Here is a 21,203-nt window from a genome sequence, read left to right as displayed (position 1 = left end):
TCTTAATCCTCCTTCTACACGATCCCGTGGCGCATGCACCCTTCCCTAGCTGAAAAGTTGCAAGACAACTCCTGGTCTCCTTCGTTCTAGCAATGCCAGTTCTCTCGGCCTCTACCAAATCATAACAAAATACCAAGGACAGCACAGGAAAATAAAAAAAAAAGTGGATTGTGTGAACTTCAACGGAGCCATCCAAATAGTTCACTTAAATGAAAGTTCACTAAACTGAATATTCATTAGAATAAGAAACAGCATGGGGTGCAGAAAAAAGTCATGTCAAATATGTGAAATGCAATTCGTTTTGGAAGGAATTCTGTAATTTTCGTTTGGACTGACACCCTTTCAGCACAAAAAAGACAAAGCTGTCCAGAGGGTCTACGTTCTTGTGCACTGCATATTCACTAGAATAAGAAACAGCATGGGGTGCAGAAAAAAAGTCATGTCAAATATGTGAAATGCAATTCGTTTTGGAAGGAATTCTGTAATTTTCATTTGGACTGACACCCTTACAGCACAAGATAAGACAAAGCTGTCCAGAGGGTCTACGTTTTTGTGCACTGCCTCTCGCGTAGATTGTTTCTGGTGACATGGAAGTCTCGCACAATTTTCTGATATATCCTACAGCCTCCGCTACAGATACAGGAGTTAAACCTGCCTCAGCATTAAAACTTTTTTTTTGTCGCATTCTACTTTGGTTTCGAATGAACACTGGAAACAATTTCCAAATCTTATACGTCTGCGCAGCTACTGAAGCCCACTTAATTTGTTTTAGTCTCCCGCCCAGCCACTTAGCCTCAGCGGTGCTGCATTTTAAAGCAGTGATGGAAGTGCTGCTTCAATTGCTCCAAAAGACAAATGCTGCTCTATGCTGCTCCAACGTTCAATATTTGCTAGTAACTGCTCCAAACCTGCTTTAAAAGGGTATTGGCAAACTAAAAAAAAATGAAGTTAAACCGTGGGACTAAGCCTGAGCGAAACCAGAAGAAAGCTGTATACACTGTCATCCTAGAATGCTACTCAGTGGCGTAAATCCAGAAAAATCTCAAGGGGTGACACATATCAGGCCATGATATCCAATTCATGTTTTAGTATGGGTTGTATTTTTTTTTATTTGTATAGAAATAAATCATGGTTTCAAATGAAATTTGAAAAAAAACCTGCATTGGGTTCGAGCTCGAGCAATCGCATTGTTCCATTGAGTCTCTTTTGTTGACCTTCTTTCGATTTCCATAGCTCACACAGCTGAGAGGCATTTAACACAGTTACACAGGAAAAGATAAAAAGCCTTTTAAAAAGTTGATTGCACTACACTTAACTGTAGACTCAATTATATCAAGCGCTAAACCTAAATCTGAAGGGGAGCACTTTCAAGGGTCGTCCTCCACGGCCTGAATAGAAAAGAAGTCCGGACTCTCTCGACCCTTCTACTTTACCGCCCGTGATTAACGTCAACTATTCTGCTTGTATACTAGTATATGGCATGTTTGATAAATATAAATATTTTTTAGATACATAAGTGATGTTTTAGACTTCAGGAGTCATTAGAAACATGAAAACACTAATAGCAACTCCAAGCTATAGCATTTTTTTCTGCTCCAAAGCACCATTTTTACTGTTCCAGAATTTGCTCCAAAAAGCAAAATGTCGCTTCCATCACTGTTAAAGCGATGTTGCACTGCCACTGATGGATGGGCGATTTGTGATGCCTGCAAGAATGCATAAGGTTTATTCTAAGAATGTCATTTCTTCACTCAGGAATTTCCTGGAGCGCAGTCACAGGGAACGCTGTCACAGGGGAGCACAGCAGACTTGAGCCAGCAGAGCTGCACTTCAACCAGCAGTGCAAGGCAGTACCGTGTCACCCGTATTCGTGTTATCCAGCCCATTACAGACCACGACTACTCCTAGGCTGTTACTGGTTCTGTTTCCATATTGCTCTCATGCCAGCATGTAGCCAGGTTTCACAAAAGTATGTTGACAGTAAGCTTCTATTTTGAACTGGTGAACAAGGGACAGTCGAGTCTTGCCACACAGTTAGTGATGAAGACTGTACTTAACAGAACAACACTATTTAGAAAGGCTTACTTCACTTGGATGCACCTACACTAAATGTCATTGTCACCCGCAGCTATAGTTTGGGATGAGAGTAATATGGTCACAATAATGTACATACTGTGGAATAACTTTTGCATTGTTTTTAGCAGTGTTGCTGGCTGATTCCTGAAAAAAAAAAAGCAATGTAAGTTAGTCATTCCTGCTGGCCGGGAGTTGTTTTTTATTGTATTTTTGACTATTATGAAGTGATTATTGCTTGTACAAGGTACATTATCTTGTTGTTTTTGTTCTCATCACTTCTGTTAGCATTACATTTGACAAGTACCGTTTGTAGGATAAGAGCTTTGTTCATATATATATATTTTTTATCATGTTTTGGAATGTTTTCATATTTAACTTTTGCTTAGGTGTCCACCTGTTCAATGCTATGTTGCTGCATTTGTAGCTGCGACTCGCACATGGAAAGCACACACTGAAATTTCGTAGAACCTTTTATCTTTTTGAGTGTTTTTCTGGCATATATATGTATATATCGATACAGGAGAGTTTAGATCCTTTTTGAAGTATTATTCAGATGCATCATTTGTTGTTTCGTGAAGGTCTGTAAATTTCAGACGTGTTCTCTATCTTTTATTCTTCTTCTCTTTTTTTTTTTCCCCTTATAGAGGCGAAACTTGCATTTACTTTGCACTAAACGAAGTGGCTCAGGGTATACTATTTCTTTTTACTTTTCATTCGTGGCAGCAGTGATGCATATGTTTCAGTATAGAAGGGATAAATGGGCACTGTTCTAACTACTAATTAAACATTGGGGATGACTTACAGCAACTAACATAAAGGCTTAAGCTAAAGTCTGACAGCATTGGCCTAGCGAGTGTTCTGTCATGAATAGGTCTTGACACAGCACTTGAGTGCTGCTGTGTCAAATGAGAGCAGCAATGTTAGTTGTTTGGAGGCAAGTTACTTGTAGCATTGTGTTGCAAACAAGATGGTATGCAAAGTTTGTTTTAAGGGTCATGTTATTTTGTCACACACCTGCATGTGGTACAAATTTGTTTTTTTTTTTCTAAGTGTGTTCAATAAAAACCATTTGTCGTTTCAGCCTGTTATCTTTTTGCTATGTACTACCAATATATTTTCTTTTACTGGTGGTCATTTTTTTTTCTCATCTTTCATATTGTCACGTGATTACGTCTCTTTCCATGCCCGTAGCAATATGTTTCCAAGTCTTAATGCTAAAAACAAATGACATATCATAGGTCATGATACATAGGCTTATTTATGGGAAGTTTTGCACATGCTACAAAAAGTGCTGCAATGGACAGTTCTCAGATAATTTTGACCGGCTTCATTGCTTGCACCCTTTTAATACAAGAGTGTTTCCGTAAACTCCTTTATCATTGTAAACCACACTGCTGAAAAGGAGTTCAGATTCATGAAAGACAGTGGCACTCATGTGCCTTTCTTCCTTACCTGTCGTCATGTTTCAAGCATTGTGCCACAAATAACATGTTCAGAAAAAATGGTCACGAGATTATTGCTACGATAACCAAGGTTCTTTGTTATTTGTACATTGCAATTACATGAGGTGCTCATTCCAGGTGGATACTTGATAACAAAGATTGTATGGCCTCTCCACCATTGTAAAACCTGGAGAAGTGCTTAGCAAGGGCAACTAATCTCATTCATATAGTTGCTACTGCACCGTTTACCAAAGCATCGATGGCACTTAAGTTTGAGGTAAGCACATAGGGTTACCCCAGCACGAGTATAACCTTGTTAGTAAGGTTCGCGCCGTGGTGTCCGACATGTGCGCAACTTTTTCCCAGCGTCTTATCGACTTGGCGCTAGTTATGTCAAATGAGATGGGCGTCGTCTGCAGAGAGTTCCGTCGGGGGCGTTTTTCTCATCAGACGCAGCGCCTGGGAAGCCTTCGGAGAGGACATTTGATCGCTCGGCGGTGGCGGCCTCTCGGGTGACCCGGTGTCCGCCCTTGTTTCCCAAATGTTTTTGGCTATTTATTTTAAAATCTCCGCGAACACGGCTTGCTATTTCTGTTGATTATATATTAAACAACGTTCGTTCATTTTAACCCGGTTTTGAGCGTTGCTCGCTGGAGAGCGTGATGAAATGTATGCTACGTAAAATGAATGAATGGACATAGAGTTTCCTATAAATAGAATGCTCGACAAGGCATGCTCCTGAAGCGCTCGCTTCGCTAATAAGTTTTGCTTATTCCTAGATCAGTGCTCAGACGCTATCTGCGACGTGTCTTGTCGCCGTTTCTTGTCGCCATTTGCGTGTAGTAATATGGTATGATCTATTCGTTGACGAAGGATCAAAAAATCTTCCTAGTAAACTGGTGAGGTGCGTTTTGCGTAGAGTTACTTCGGATATCGCGGAATATTTTTATTCGCTCCACTTGGGTCATGCCAATCATGCCACCTCCGAGTGCCTTTGAGCGACGCTGCCCTGCCTATAATTGTGCTTTTTTAGCCATCCTATGACCTTAAACAGATAAAAATGAGTTACAAAATGCAGGACGAAGTTGTGTTACGATTCATTGCATTCATCACGAATAGTTGCGGTGCTTTAGTTTCAAATATAGGTCGCAGACATCGACACCATCGACACTGCATGTATGGTGGCTAGAATTGGGAGGTGACGCCAGCGCCCGCATATTCGCCGAGCGCGCGCGATCCTCGTTTTCAAGCGCCGCCGCGACGGCCACCACGGCGCTCCTGTCGGCATAGTGATGCGGGCGAAGCGCGCGCTCCGCGCTCTCTCGTCGACTCGCCGCTGGGTTCGCTGGTTCGCCTCTGGAAGCGTGTCTGGGTGTGTGCAGTTTTCCGCGTTGATGTCTCGCTTATGGCAAAATGTATTTAGTTGCTGACATGACAGTGTGAGTGCCGACCTTAGGATGAACTCCAGCACTACGAAAGCGAGGCAACGCCACTGCTTTGCTCCTGGCTGCACGAGCGGCTATGTGTCATCGAGGGAGCAAGGTCAGCGTGCTTCTCTTTTCTCTGTTCCCAAAGACCCTGCCCTCTTCGAAGCCTGGCAACGAGCCGTACCCCGTGCCGACAAGTCGTTGGACGTGAAGTCGGCGCTATGTGAGCTTCATTTCGACGAGCAGTTTATTGAGCGTTTTTACACGCATGTGATAAACGGCGAAACTGTTCAGATTCCCCGAGGGAAACCGGTGCTGAAATCTGACGCGGTGCCAACCATATTCCCAAATGTTCCTGCGTATCTTTCAAAGAAAGTGCCGAAGAAAAGGACGTCAAGAACATCCACTTGCGGCCTACCATCGAAAATTCGGCGTCAGGAACCAAGCACGTCTGCTTGCGAGGAGACAGCTGGCTCGTACAGCACAGAAAGCGACAGTAACCAAATACCTGTTCCGAATGTGCCCGCAATTCCCGACGTCCGCAAGTGTGGTCTTCCCAGCGCTTACTGGGCTCGACATCTAATTGCTGGAGCCGACAACGCCACGGTGTTTACAGTTTGCGCACTAGATGGTGACAAGTTGACTATTGACAAGTATGTGCTAATGACATCAGATGAAAACAAACTTCAAGCGACAGCTTTTGTGCAAGCCACAAAAATAAAGACCCTTGACATTACCGACATCGAAATGGCAGAAGAGTTGCTTCGCGACGTCGACTCCATGATACCATGCAGAGGATTTGGTAAAACTGGTGAATTTGGAGTGAATTTAAAGTACAAGGAGAAGACTTTTGATGGCAGAACCTTCAGCCCATCTTGCCGTGGGGTTGCTCCAACGCCAGAAAAAGCCTGCCCACAATGCAAGCACCTCAGAAGACTACTCCTGAATCGTGAGTCCTACAGGCGAAGAAAAGGCAAAAATGTGGCCCAGTCCCAAAAGCTTTCATACAGGCTTAAGCTGCGAACAGCGCAAGCGAAAAGGAGTCGCCTGAGTGTCCTGCAGGCTAAATCACTCATCAAACAAATGAAAGAAAAGAATGCACGGAATGATTCTACAGCATTTGAAGAAGCGGCGAAGGCCCTACCCATTAAGCAGCAGCAACAAGTCAAGGCGTGCTTTGCTGCGGCTAAAAGAAAATCCACGAAAGGGATGAAGTATGAAAGTGAATGGGCTCTAGAGTGCCTTATTATGTCCATGAAAAGCCCACGCCTCTATGAGCATATACGCAAAAACAACATCATGGCGTTGCCTTCTCGAACATCACTACGTCGATATCTCAAGCGTTACAGGAGTGGATTCGGCCTGAGCGAAAAAGTGTTTGCTGCTGTGGTGGAAAAAACAAAATCTATGGACTTGTTCCAGCGCCATGGTGGGCTGTTAATTGATGAGATTAAGCTATCTGAACACTTGAGCTTGGGAACCGATGGCACCATCGAAGGTTTTGTGGACCTTGGGAAGTTCACACCAGAGAGTGAGCGCTCCGTAGCATGTGACCATGGCCTTGTAGTATTGTTCGTGCCTTTTACAGGCACGTGGCACCAGATTATTGGTGTGTTCGCATCACGCAGCAATGTGAAGTCCGAGACGTTAGGCAAAATAATCCTCGAAGCAGTAGTCATGAGCGAAAACGCCGGTCTGCACGTAGACTTTATCACCACTGATGGAGCTGCGTGGAACAGAAGCATGTGGCACTCATTCGGCATACACGGCAGGAAAGAAAACACAGTATGTAGAAGGCAGCACCCTACAGACCCAGAACGTTTTCTGCACTTCATCTCGGACTTCCCACACCTTCTTAAATGTGTGAGGAACACCTTTGTTCGAACGGGCGTGAAACTGCCAGAAGGCCATGCCAGTGTTGACCCTATTGACTGTGCCCGGAAGCTTGATGAACAGCATGACACGACTCTCAAAGCCATGCCTCATATTAGCAAATCGGTTGTGCATCCCAATGGCTTTGAGAAAATGAGGGTAAATTATGCAGTGCGGCTTTACAGTGATGAAGTCCTCAGAGGCCTTTTCTTGTACAATGCAACCATCGAAGAAAAGCATGGGAGCACAGCGGCGACAGTCAGCTTTGTGGAAAGAATGAGAAGGCTCATTGAGGCCATGACTTCAAGGTGCAGTTCGGGTGCACTTAAGCCTGGAGGGATGCACGAGAAGTGCATTCAAAACTTCTTGACTTACCAGGACGATTGGGAAACAGCTGCTGGCTCCGGAGGTTTCCTAAGCCGCAGTACAGCCGAGGGGCTTCGTGTTACCTTATCAAGCACGCTACACCTTCTCCGCTACCTGACGATGAAGTTGAACTTCAGCTATATGATGACATGCCGCTTGAGTCAGGACCCCCTGGAGAGGCTGTTTGGAATCGTCCGACAAATGTCTGGATGCAATGATCATCCGACTGCCTCCCAGTTCCTAATCTCGGTCAACACTTTGAGCTTCCAGAATTTGGCAAAACCACCGAAAGGAAGCAATGTGTCCTCAGGACTGCTGAGAAGTCTGCTGGGAGCTGACAACGGAAAGGACCTCACTCCTCGGAGGAAATTAGACGAGCTTCTTGACGTAGGAAACCTTGCCGAAGCACATGAAGTGCTCAATGAATACGGCCACGGCACCGAGCATGCAGACATGGTCGTGCAAAGCAGCGATGCCAGACTCATATTCTACATGGCTGGATATGTGGCAAGAAAAAGCGTTGCAAGCACCAAATGTGCAGAGTGCAGCCAGCAGCTCCTACAAGGCGAGAACGATCCATCTCCAGCTGCAGCATCCCTCACGGCTGCTGTTGACCGAGGAGGCCTGCTGTACCCATCAGTCAAGCTCAATGAACTCGTGACCACTCTCGAGAACACTTTTACCCACTGCTTCAGTGTTACAGAAGTCAAACCTGACAGCATCATGGACTTGGTTTCCTTCTTGCAGTTAAGAAAGCTTACACTTGTTGGCTGCCCTGACCACAGTATGTCCCTCACAAACAAAATTATCAAGTTTTATGTTCTTACTAGGCTCCACTTTCATGTGAAAGCCCAGAACAGCAAACGAAACGCTAAGCAGGAAAGAATGAAATTGCTGAAGCTTAGACGCGTGCTCTGAGTTTGATATTGTAACTTTAAGCTCTATTGATTTTTTTTTTGCCGAGTGGAAAGTGATTGTATGCCTCTTATTACTTAGTGCCAAGCGATGCGCTGTCTGTGTGCAATGTTTCAATGTTTTTAACTACTCCCGAGCGTATGTATATGTGCGTATTTTTTCATTTTATTTTACCCTGTATTCCATGATGTGCAATAGATCTTCCTAATAATATGATGTGCAATAAATATTTGTTTTATTTTCCTCGCCCAGAACTTTGGTAATATTTTTTTTTAAAAAAACGCCGTCGCCTTGCACTCCAAAACACTGCAGGGATATGCGAACGAAAGCTTTAATTTGCGCAGATTCAACGTCACAGAAGTCTTGCAGCGGCAGCCAATTTCTTTTAATGCTTGAAATGGCGTTCTATCAGCCATCGTCACAGTGAGTTATCTGAATCGCCAATTTATCTGAATCATGCTTCAGCAACAGCATCTTTGAAAGGTCCGCGCGCTCAAGGCGCGCGCGCGTAACTAGCATCACCATTCCGCCGACAGCGCCACCGCCGCGCTGCTCGAAACGAAGGAGCGGCTCCGAGCTCCCGTTGGCGTCACCTCCCAATTCTAGCCACCATACTGTATGTAAAACTTGCACTCCCTTCCCCCCTCCCCCCGAGAACGCGTCGGAAAAAATTAGCTTCAGTCATTTTAAAGTGCATGCCCGCTGAGACGTTTTGGGCAAATTTCTTTCTCGCTGATCAAATTTAATGTTCTCGATTTTTTTTTTCTAGTGGTGACCCAAGATGCGAAACTGCGGTGCAGCGTTACAGCAAGTTTTATTTTCATCTAAAAAACAAAATGAAAACAAGTGTGCCACAAGTGCCTTTCGGTGGTTTTGAAAAGTTTCCAATTGAAACGTGCGAATTCGCTTGGCGCCTGTCGGGCGTTTTAAGTGTCCAACTTTGAACGTCCGGCGCTTGTCTTGACGTTGCGTGCCCGTCTCGGCGTTCTCCTCGACGTTTTGGTCGACGTTCTCGGCGTAAGTCATTGACGTCTGCACACGCAGCTTCTCCTCTTGCACCTGAAAGAAGGCGTCTCTCCCGAGGGAGGCTGCCGCGTGCTCTCACGCGCCCCTGATTCGATGCGACAACACTGCTGATCCTTACTTACCGCTGCTACGATAAGTGTAGAAGCGCGTCGACTCGCCTGTTGCGCGGTGCCATCGTAACGGTGACCTCGGTGGCACCCGCTTCGTATACACGCCGTAGATGTTCTTTAGACGCTCTCGCTAGGATGCCAGTTTCACTCCGCTTCACGGCAAAACACGTTCTTCATCATTGCGACACGTTTGTGGACATTTAGCGAGCGGTGCTTGTAAATCGTAATGCAGTCCGTACCCCAGCGCACGGACTGTAGGACTTTTTTTTACGCTCGCGTACGTACACCGTAGATATGTCATGTTAGTGAGTGACGCCGACTGACAGGTGCATCGGTAACATGACTCATAATTAAGTGTCGGTAGTTTTCATTTTTTATTCGCCAGCCTGTTGCATGAAATTCAGTTGGCTAACGAGCGACGGACGGGACTGCCTTTTCGTGTACAACCAAACAGATATACATCGCTTGCTGATATGGATTGCTTGCAGATATGCATTGCCTGCAGATATACACTGTTTGCATTGTTTGGTTGCTATCGAGCACCCCAGGGAAAACGCACTACTCTAGTTCTGAGAACTTATTCGGTGTATGGTGTTGTGCTGGCAGTGTACTACAGTGCTGCGACTTCTTGTGCAGCGAGTTATAAATGTATATCGATATTTATTTCATCTAAAGGAGAGAATGAGGCGCGGTAAAATGCGTAAATATGTACATTCGGTCTTCATCTAGCATTTCTTTTAACGTCAGTATGTTGGTTTGCGACCAGTAAAGCATTTAAAGGTATTTAAGCACTTACCGCCATTTCTGTAGCCTCCTTGTACTTGTTGCACGCATCTTTCATTCTAAATGTCATGTCATACGAATTAGAACAACATCAAGCTCTCATTCAGTTCAAAACGACGCCGCTCCTTCATTGGATTAAATGTATTCGTCAACATTGGCCAGCAGTTTTTGGAGTGCATATACAGTTAACAAATGCTGAGTTTGTTTGCTTTTTTTATTCATGATGTTCAGCATGTTCAAGGGTGTTACATAATTCAGTTCTCCCACGCATGCATGATTCTGAAACTCATTGCACTCTTGTGTTGAGAAAATTTCGTGTCCCTATATACATTCTAGCACCTAGTTTGCTTGATACTTACAATGGTGGCATTGACATGCATTTACATCATTTTAATTGTTTAGTTACAAACCCAATGTGAGTTCAGTTAAATTATAATGAAAGAGAACACTTAAAATGGCTCATCAATATTGCAGTCTTTGAGGGGCAGTATTATTGATTCATGCTTTTTGTAAGCTGTTATTTATCGGGCAGAGTTCTAGAATTGTGATTTGTTGTCAATCTTCTACATTTTTTGCTTATCTTGTATTGATTGATATATGGGGTTTAATGTCCCAAAACCACCATATGATTATGAGAGGTGCCGTAGTGGAGGGCTCTGGAAATTTCGACCTTCTGGGGTTCTTTAACGTTCTTTAAGGTGCACCCAAATCTGAGCTTATCTTGTATGGCTGACACATCAGTATAGTGTATATTTTGCTTATTAATCATTAGCCTTTTTTTCACACAACTAAATAGCATATGCAAATCAGTTCAGCTGACACTCGCAGGTGGCGGAAGGGCTAAGGAAAGTAAAATAGACAACCACCCTTTTGTGGCACGAAGCCACAAGGAATTCCTATTTTCCTAGAGTGACCACCCAGGAAAGGCGCTGGTCCCGGTTCGATCCTCGGACCAGGACAAATATTTTGGCAACTATGAGGCTTTCTTATGTGACTTTGTGCCACAACCGGGTGGTTGTTTATTTTTCCTTTCTTCGTCTTTTCTAAGTAGTATCTGCATGAACCATATCATATTAAAATCGTGTGTAAGGCTAATCCACGAAAAGACAGCAGATGCAGTCAGTTTGGTAGGTAAGCAAGCATGATGTTTGTTTACATGCAGAGTACATATGTTACTAGTAGAAATCATGGAAGACCTGGCATCTCGCCTTCTGCAGGTAAAAGAAAGAAGGATGTTTTTCTAAACATAAGTACTGAAGTTATGACAACAGGTGAAGCATAGAACATAGAAATAAGTAACAGCATAGGAAATGTTCTTGTATACTGCATTTTCTAGGATCTGTAGCCCTACAAATGAAATGCGCTGAAGAATAGTTTTAGGGAAGAGACCAATGAGTGGACTTTCAATGATTATGAAAGACAGGGATGTGAGGCTTATAACCGAACTTCATTTGGTAAGCACCCCTGAGTTTCTAGTGGTAATGTATGGTTGAAAGTTGGAGACCTCGAGAAAATATTGGAGATAATAGTTTGATTTTTTTTTAGTTTTGATAGTACTGGCTTATAGTTTAGAGAGTTCGGTGAACTGCCTAGTGAGCACTCATTTTGGTCATAAAAGATCAGCTTTGGCAATCCTTCAAATCAAAGGTGATGAAATTATATCTTGCTTGTCTCGGTTATATTATGCAAGTTATCAATTCAATGAAGTGAAAATTAGTGTAAGCAATTAGTGGTAGGTTTAAGAAAAAGGGGCCATTCATACAGAATTATCACACCTTATCATACCTTTGCAATTATCAATTATCATACCTTTGTTTAAAACCGGCAACCGAATAATTATTAGCAACTATCGTCCTGTGTCACTGACGTCTGTTTGCTGCAAAGTCATAGAGCATATAATAGCAAAGCATATCATGGTTCACTTGGAGGTTAATCACTTACTTAATAACTGTCAGCATGGATTTAGAAGTGGCAAGTCCACAGTGACGCAATTGATTCAAACAATTCATGATTTCAGCTCGGCTATAGACGATCGCAAACAAGTTGATGTAATTTGTATTGATTTTGCTAAAGCCTTTGATGTTGTAAACCACACTAAACTGCTCTTTAAACTGAGTAAAATGGGTTCAGTGATGAAATTTTAAATTGGATTGGCGCCTACCTGAGTAAACGCAAGCAAGCAGTGAGGATTGATGGTTCTTTTTCAGCTACGCTAGATGTGTTTTCAGGTGTGCCTCAAAGGTCCGTGCTTGGCCCGCTGTTGTTATTGTTGTACATAAATGATATAAGTACTATTGTAAAGCCACCTGTTAAGATGAAACTTTATGCTGATGATTGTTTGATTTATATGCCTGTAAGCTGTACTGATGATCAACTCGATTTGAATAAGTGCCTTGAAGATTTGGAATTGTGGTGTTGCGAATGGGATATGCAAATTAACTTTAAAAAAACAACATATGTACACATTACCAACAAGAAAAATGTTCTCAATTTCTAGTACAACATCGGGAGCAACAAACTCAGTAAAACGTCCTATTTTAAATACTTAGGGGTGACAATTACGAACAACCTAACTTGGCACCGTCACATTGAATCGGTTTGTTCTGAGTCATTTAAAAAACTGTGTTTTCTACGAGCAAAGATGCATAAAACACCGAAACATGTAAAGCTGCTTGCATACCACACATATATTAGACCTAGACTGGAATACGCCTCTGTGGTTTGGAGCCCTCACCAGAAACACTTGGTCACCAAGTTAGAACGTATTCAGAGGCGTGCAGCTCGGTTTGTGTGCTCTAGATATAGAAGGCGGGATTCAGTAACTGATATGCTAAATTCATGCAATTTAGAATTACTGGAAATTCGAAGACGGAAACAAAAACTTTAAACATTATTTCGTATAATCCAAGGGATATTCAAAATACCTAAAGACGAGTACATACGTCTTCCCGGAAAACGTAGCACTAGATTGAATCATGATGCCCCCATTGAACCTTTTAGCACTCGCACTGACATCTTTCGGTGGTCATTTTTCTTGGATGCTATAGAACAATGGAATTCTTTACCCCAACATGTTATTAATAGTACCGATGTGCAAACTTTTGACAGAGAAATTGATGCTTATTTTGGTAATGGTTGAAGTACTGCCCATTCTGTTTTCCTGTGTTTATTGCTTAGTGGTTTTTTTAGATGTTCTGTTTGTACTCATATTGTATTCCCTCCCTGTTATGACCCTCAAGCGAGGGTTGACAGTATTATTAAATAAAAATAAAAAAAAATGTATATTATATGGTACTCTAGAGGCCACAAGAAAACATTGTGAGGAATGCAGTGAAAGATAGGATGCGAACTCACAACCCGCTTTATTCTCAGAGGAATCAGCATGTGCTGAGAAAATTTATGCATCACAATCGCAATAGACTACACTAGAATAAACAACCTTTAAGTATACATTCAGCATAACACATTGATAGAAATTACACATATCTCTTTTTATTTATTTTTTACTCTCTTCAATGTGATTTGCATCCAGCATTTGATGCATTAAGACATATTTGCTGTTGTGGAAGATGCTAATATTAGAAAATTTCACCTCTTGTGCAGCACTTAACGTAGGGAAATGTAGTGGAAGTTTGCGTTAATACTTTGTCCTTTTGTTCATGTCTGTTCATTCTGCATCTTCTTTACTCATTATGAAAACTGGCTTGTATTGAAATAGAGCTAGAAACAATAGATAATTAGTATGGATGGGATTGTCATTTACCCTGACATTTATGACCAGCTGTTTATAAGTGCACTGGCAAAACATAAATGACTCATTCTTAAGAAAAAAAGTCACACAGTATCTTGCGCATTCAATGACAGAGAGCTGCTTTGCTTCAGGAATAGGTGTGTTTTTACAATCACCACTCTGTTACTGCAGTCAGAGAAGGTGAATGCCTTACTGTTCTTCCACAGACTTATTAATGAAAACAAAAAATCGAGCCCATATGTATTCACAAATTTTTTTACACAATAGGAAGATCAGCTATTGATGGATATGTGGGGTTTAACGTCCCAAAACCACTATATGATTATGAGAGACGCCGTAGTGGAGGGCTCCGGAAATTTAGACCACCTGGGGTTCTTTAACGTGCACCCAAATCTGAGCACACGGGCCTACAACATTTCCGCCTCCATCGGAAATGCAGCCGCCGCAGCGGGGATTCGAACCCGCGCCCTGCGGGTCAGCAGCCGAGTACCTTAGCCACTAGGCCACCGCGGCGGGGCAGGAAGATCAGCTATAACTCGTTCTTTATATATATATATATATATATATATATATATATATATATATATATATATATATATATATAATTTCAGAATCGAGTAGCACAACTACTGCTAGACCTTGTATGCTTTACAGCTTACAAGCTTTGCAAAGTTTCGAAGTTTCTTTTTGAGTTGTTTCTCTTTCTATTGGAACTTGTATATCTACTGCCAAGGAAGTCTTGAGGAAATGCAAGTGGTGCCTCTCTTTGCGTTCATGTGCTTGCATGCTGCCTTTGTGTGCCGTGGTTTCCTTCAGTGTTCATGTTGACTTGCAGCATCCCTGGGTGGATAACGTGTGGAATCCACTTCCAAGAAATGTGCCAGGATGCACGAGCTGCTGGCACAAGTTCTGGAAAATCGAGACCTGTCACGTGCAGGTGACCTGTTCTCTGTGGAGGACCAGAAGATTGTGGGTGACCTGTCAGAGGTGCTGACCAAGATTCGTGACATTGCCAGTGGCTCAGACTTTCTTCACAGCGACAACATCCAAAGTGTGGTTGAGATATGCATCACCAGGGTCACATCAGCCATCAGGTAAGAAAAACTTGCACGTTGTCAGCAATCATAGGCTATAGGTCCGGTTAATGGATGTATTTTCAGAGCATGTGCGTAAATTGAGCTTAAAGGTAGACACTGTAGTGACACGTATCCCCCCACGTTGGGCGCCAGTGTAGTGACCCTTATCTCGAAGGAGTACGGCCACTAGCGTGGGTCCGGTGTTAGCGAGCTGCAGGGCATGCGTTAACCGTCGCCGTGGCGAGAACACGATACTGCTCAAAGTTGCAACACTTTATTGTCTGTGGCAACACCAAAACGCAGTACAGCCCTTTGCAAAGGCGTGGCGGGAAAGCAAATGGGCTTACCCACGCCACAGGCATAAAAGTACTACACAGGGTGCCACGAGCTCGGCTCCGTGGTAAAGGTGATCCACAGAGACACCGGGACCAAGGCCCGGTTGCTCGAGCGAGGGCAAAGGCGCTCGCGTTGGCTTCGGAGGGAGACGGGTCGGCAAAGCTAGGCCGCGCACTAGGACACCGTACCACCCTTCGGCCTAGCGTTCGAAAGGGGGGGAGGGGCGCCATAAGGTAAGCGTTAGCCGCGGGCGCAAGGCGCTGTTTGTGAAGTCCGAACGAGCCCCACAGGGAGCTGACGAACGGGAAAGAAAAACGTGTTTACCCCCATGTCGTGCCCGGAGAAGCCTCTCTCTACTCCCAACGCGCGCGCGCAAAGCCTATCGGGAGACTCCTCGCGCGGTGCCACAGTCAACATCCGCTAGCGGGTGAGGGGGTTAAACGTCACTCCGCTCTCCTAGCGCGGCAAACAGCGGAGGAGGGGAGACATGTCAGGACATGAGAACGGAGAAAGAGGCGGCAAAGCCCGCGCAAAGGCAGCGGGCCGCCCTCAATTCCCACAACACACATCGTTGCTTTGCTTTGCGAGAGTCCACAAAGCTGGTTTTTTTTTTATGCAGTTATGTGCTTCGAGTTGGTCATTAGCTCACCCTCATGCTGCAAGTTACTAGCCTCTTGGTTAGCTATATTGGTAGAGCGAACACACCAAAAGAAAAAGTGTTGGCCCAAAGTTTGAAGATGAGACAAGTTTGAATTTTTTGTAAACTAGAAACAGCGCAAGTTGTTACAAGACAACAGCAACCATTTATGGCTCCGTAGTTGTCTTTATGACTCCGTAGTTGTCTTTATGACTCCGTAGTTGTCTTTATGACTCCGTAGTTGTCTTCTGCCACAGTCACGGGTGTTCGTAACCGCTATTGCAGAAAATAAGAAAAACAATCACAGCATATTTACGGAGTGAATGATGCTGAGTGGGACGAAGCGTCCGTTAGCCCGTCCGTGCTTCCATCCGTCCGGTTGTTCTTGCTTCCGTCCGTCCGCGCGACCATCCATGCGTTTACTCATGCATCCGTCCGTGAGTCCGTCCATTCATCTGTCTGTCTGTTTGTGCATCCATCCGTCCGTTTGTCCATCCGTCTGCGGTAAGCCTTTGCAAACAGACCCTACACAGTCTTCATGTAGTGGAAGGAATCACGTTAACATGTGTAATGTATCATTTTGGAAGAGTATAATAAGAACTAGGTGTCACTCAATGCAAATTGCATAATGAATGTGTCGTTGAGTGCTTCCAACCCACTACAAGGACCCAGCCATAATTCATCATCATCATCAGCCAAACTATCAACAGTGTGCACTAATGCCTTACAGATGTGCAGCGGGTACCTCGCTTCTTCGACAAATAATGAATGATGACATAGTGGGTGCTTTCCTTCTTCACAAAAATTACAAGGGTTTATCATGTAGTGGGTGCCATGCAGTTGTACTGTAGAAGTTGCCCCGAGAGAGTTCACGAAAATTGGAGGACGCTTTACCGTCGTCCTCAAGAGCAGATTGCGATAGCACAATAGGGACACATGTGCATCTACTTCTGAACTACCAGCCTGCTTCAGTTCCTGGTGCATGTCTAAACTGTGCCACTAGGGAGCGAACGACTGTGCACGTAACATTGGCTGTTTTGATGTATCATATGAGGCCTGTTACAAGCACAGTTGTTAAGTGCCCAGTGCATCACAACTATTCCTTTTACGAATTACTGAAGGGCCCACTACGCATCTGTAGGGCAACATGCGAACCTGAGCACTCTATAAGGGGTTGGGCTTTAAAGCACCCACTTACAGCTCAATTCAGATCTTTTGATGCCTGGCACAACTCTATGCTTCTGCCACACAATACTATATGACACGTTAAGGAGACTCCTTTCACTACATGGCATTCATAGGGTTTTTCCAAAGCAGTTTCAACAAATATTGGTGCTCAGTGGTAGAACACCTGCTTGCCACGCGTATGGCCTGGAATCAATCCTCACTCAGACTCTGAAATTTTCAGTATGTATTATATTTGCATCTTTTTCAATCTTCGGGACAAGATGATTATTTTTCTCTCACAACCAACAACAACCATGTCGATTCCAGAGTTTCTGCGGAACGAGCTTTTTAACACTGTCGCATTAAAAGGTTTTGTAAGGGCCACTCTTGCACCTTTTGCTGTTACATTCCTGCATGTTTCATGCATGCCTGGCATCTTTTTTATGGGCAAAGATTCTTTATTATATGTGCATCTATTTCGATCTTCAGGACAAAATGATTATTTTTCGCTCACAACCAACAACAACCATGTCGATGCCAGAGTTTCTGCAGGACGAGCTCTTTAACACCGTCGCATTAAAAGGTTTTGAAGGGCCGCTCTTACACCTTTTGCTGTTACAATCCTGCAGGTTCCATGCAGTACTGGCATCTTTTTTTATGGGCAAAGATTCTTCGGGTGTGGGTTGTTCCCTCCTCTGTAATAGTATGTTGTAGTAGCCACTTCTAGTTAGTTTTACGAATTGCTCACTAGACGGCTTCGTGTGTATATGTCCTTAGAAATAATATCACTAGATGGAATTAGTTTTTTTTTGTATAGTTAATTCTTAAAGAGGATGGATGACACTTTTATAAGAAATTCACAACTTATTCACAGAGTGAAGGATGATGAGTGGGGTGAAGCGTCCATCCGTCCCCTCGCTCCACTCCGATGCGTGCTCTAGTGAGATAGGCGCGGATGGAGGCTTCGCCCCACTCATGATCATTCACTTCGTGGATATGCTGTGAATTTGTTTTTTGTTTTCTGAGATCTGTGTGGATTTTTTGTAGCTCTGTGCTACATGCACGTGGATGGCAGTTTTCCATTTCGTAACCTTTTCACCTTGTGAGATTTTTAAGTGACGGTATTTTCATGGAATTGGTGACTTTGTTATAGCAAGGATCTCTTCAAATGTTGTGTTTACTTGAGAATGTAAACGATTGAAATTAATTTATGATGGCCATTTAAGCTGTTCAAGGAGGCTGAAGAAAACTTTGCGACTTCTTAAGAAGTCACGGAACTTTAGCGCTACGGCATTTTTCATTGCTTTCTTCCTGTTTGTAGGGACACTGGGACCATAGAGCAACATGCGCATGCCCTGGTTGCATTGTTGGAGTCTTGCTTAAACCACGATCTGCGTCCCTCACCAAAAGATGAGGATCCACCACACGCTAAGATTGCTTCTGACATCGTCAGCTGCATTTTTCTGGTACGTTGGCCTGCAGGTGGCGGGTGCAAAGCTAATTACGATAATTTTTTGACAGATTTATAGGAAAGGTCATCATTTCTTGTGAAGGATTGTGTATATTTAGGTTTACTCCGTCTGGCTTTCTTTTTTTTTTTTTTTCAAGTTCTTGCTAGTAGTTGCCAATGGTTTATTTTTATATATTTATATTGGCTGGTATATAAAGGTGAACTGTACCTTTTCTTGCTTTATTTGTGGCAGAGAAATAGTAACTTTTATACAGCTGATAGATGTTTACACCATCTGTAAGAGGCAGAAATGACCCTCTGTCTTGAGCACCCATGAAGTGTGCCTTCATCATGTGTTACTCATGCCTTTTTCATCCTGTAATAATCGACTCAACGTGCTGCTTATGCAGAATCATAACAAGAAATCAGTAATGAAGCTGGCGCTTCCTGTGGCAATCAAGTTCCTGCACCGAGGGAACAAGGAACTGAGTCACAATCTTTCCCGCTATCTCTCGCTGGCTGCTGTGAACAATGCAGAGCTCCTGTCCCCACATGTGCAGCCCATTGTAGACAGCGTTATCAGCGGTACGTGCCTGGTTCACTTTCCCATGAAGATTATTCATTGTCAGCCTTGATAAAGCTTATTAATATAGATGCAAGTCCCATCTTTTCAACTATTTTACTACCGTAAGGCAGGGAAAACAGGTCAAAATTACCGCAATTTTTTTTCTCGCTCAATTTGTCCAGAGCTTTTTTTTCTGAGCTTTTTCTTTATTGAATAATGGGGTTCTTTGACGAATTGCATGGAAAAAAAAAATAAAGCTCGAATGTGGCTTCATCGCATGGCAATACAATGAAAAAATGGCAATAAAATGAAATCCAAGAGACAGATGGTCCAATATGGGTAAATCTTGGTAATTTTTTATAAAATTCCATGGCTACACTCATCAACAGTAATGAAAGGGTTAAGGTCTTCTTAACAACGTAGGGGTAATATGGCATCAGTGAATTAAATAAGTCATCCGTATACTCCAGTACTTTCAGACACTCCGTGCTGCTTTTTATCTCATTTAATACTTTTTGTAAATATGACAGGGGTGATGGGACCAAGTTCAGTTGCTAAAAGCTCTCAAGAACTTGCATGGAAGGATTGGGATGACTGATTACCAATACACTTTTGCTGATTTCATCGTTACCTTAGATCTCAGAATGTCCCTCCCGAGTTTCTTGGCACAGTGCCTGCCCTTGATTTGAAGCCTGCCAGTTCAGTCTCTGCACGTACACTCGGGAGCAAAAGTACACAGACGATGGCTGTCTGGGTTGTCTCATGGCCGGCCATCTGCTGTGGAAAGCATCTAATGTACAAATTTTCTCGAAGTAATGCTCATGACAGTTGCTCTGTCAAAGCAATGCTCTAGACTGCAGGCGGCTTGCAACTAGACGGCATAGACAGGGATTTCAGTGCGTGCTTTCATGCTCCATATACTTTTGCTCACAGGTGTACTACATAGAGCAAAGGTCTATACATAGCGTGTTTTTCTTTTCTTTGCTTTTTTTGTCTTTTTTTTTTCTCATGTTTTCAGGTATTGCATTTGGCTTTGCATATCCCTCAAAGCGTGCGTCTTGTAGCTCAGTGCTGCTGCTGAGACTAATTTGTGCTCTTGTTGCAATGAAAAAGTGCCGTAATGTGTGTCTTCACCATGGCATTGTGTGATGCAGGCAACTATGCCCTTGCTCGAGTGCTGCCTTCCATCTATGTTGTGAAGAAAGAGCCCATCCATGACCACCTGATGGCACTCATATCATTGCTGCCCTTGTGTGAGAGTTCTGACAAGCTCAACTTGCTCGCCCTCTTTGAGTTGGTGGCCAAGCACAAGCCCTCTGTGAGTTCCTACGCATCCTGTATGCAGTGTCTGAACCAGTTTATTAATATATAGCCTTCTTAAGGCTCGTATTCACCTGTGACTTGCACCCTTGCACCGGGGGTGCTACAGAGTTACTTTCCGCGATGTGATCTGTCGCAAATGAATGCCTTTGTCACAAAGCAATTACTTTGGTTTCGTTGCTCACTACTCGATTTCATAGTCTCTCGACTGCAGTCACACCCCTCTGAACTGATCAGATGTGCAGAAATGGAACATAAACTTAGGGGGGGGGGGGGGCAATGCAAGGAGACGTGAATTTTGTGTGACAACAGGTATAAGTCGCACACTGGTGTGAACATCGGTTGCCTTGAGTCACTTTTTGGTCGCTATTTGCGAGTGGTCGTGCAACCTGTGCCAGTTGTGGGTGTAACTGAGCACCTTTAGGAAAAGGGTGTCATCTGCGTGGCATGAACTTATGTCATCTGGCAAAGTAAGCCTGCTCTGAAATCACAAAACTTGAAAAAGCACTGCACACTTACAAAATTTTCATAATGGACTGCATAGAAAATTGAGTGCACACAAGTTGGAAAACGATACTAGTGTAATGGGACTCTGAATTGCAAAATTCCACACCCATATTGCTTGATTATAAGAGCAATAATAAAGTAGGGCAAACTGAGCAAGTTTGTACTCGCTCATGTCAAATAACTACAGTGACTCGAAGATAAGTTAAAACATAGATGCCGTGTAAAACAGCATGTTTGTGTTGGTTCCTTTATCTTTGCTTTTAGTGCACTGGTGTTATTGACAGGGAGTAATGAGGCTGTACTGCAAAATATGCATCGTATAGTATTAAAACACTCAAATAGGGATCAGTGGGAGTTGGAAGTTCTAGATTACGTAT

The 21,203-nt window shown here is 43.4% G+C and overlaps 2 protein-coding genes across 4 annotated transcripts in view; both read left to right on the top strand.

The window, feature by feature from the left end:
* Window positions 1-3,156, top strand: part of LOC119182654 (uncharacterized) — a 60,159-nt gene extending 57,003 nt beyond the window's left edge. For all 3 annotated transcript variants that reach the window (XM_075888876.1, XM_075888875.1, XM_075888874.1), the window contains exon 16: window positions 1,756-3,156. In XM_075888876.1, coding sequence (XP_075744991.1) covers window positions 1,756-1,908 — 153 coding nt within the window. In that variant the 3' untranslated portion in view covers window positions 1,909-3,156. The remainder of the gene's footprint in view (window positions 1-1,755) is intronic.
* A 5,743-nt stretch (window positions 3,157-8,899) lies between these two features.
* The window catches only part of melt (ventricular zone expressed PH domain-containing protein melted), a 68,834-nt gene continuing 56,530 nt past the window's right edge, over window positions 8,900-21,203 (top strand). The window contains exons 1-5 of the mRNA XM_037433428.2: window positions 8,900-9,115; window positions 14,604-14,862; window positions 18,306-18,450; window positions 18,845-19,019; window positions 20,154-20,317. Of these exons, the coding sequence (XP_037289325.2) occupies window positions 14,654-14,862; window positions 18,306-18,450; window positions 18,845-19,019; window positions 20,154-20,317 (693 nt within the window). The 5' untranslated portion in view covers window positions 8,900-9,115; window positions 14,604-14,653. The remainder of the gene's footprint in view (window positions 9,116-14,603; window positions 14,863-18,305; window positions 18,451-18,844; window positions 19,020-20,153; window positions 20,318-21,203) is intronic.

This window comes from Rhipicephalus microplus, chromosome 3 (genome assembly GCF_043290135.1).
Source record: "Rhipicephalus microplus isolate Deutch F79 chromosome 3, USDA_Rmic, whole genome shotgun sequence".
Classification (NCBI taxonomy): Eukaryota; Metazoa; Arthropoda; class Arachnida; order Ixodida; family Ixodidae; genus Rhipicephalus; species Rhipicephalus microplus.
The sequence above is the reverse complement of the archived record's forward strand: the minus strand, read 5'-3'. Positions and strand labels throughout refer to the sequence as shown.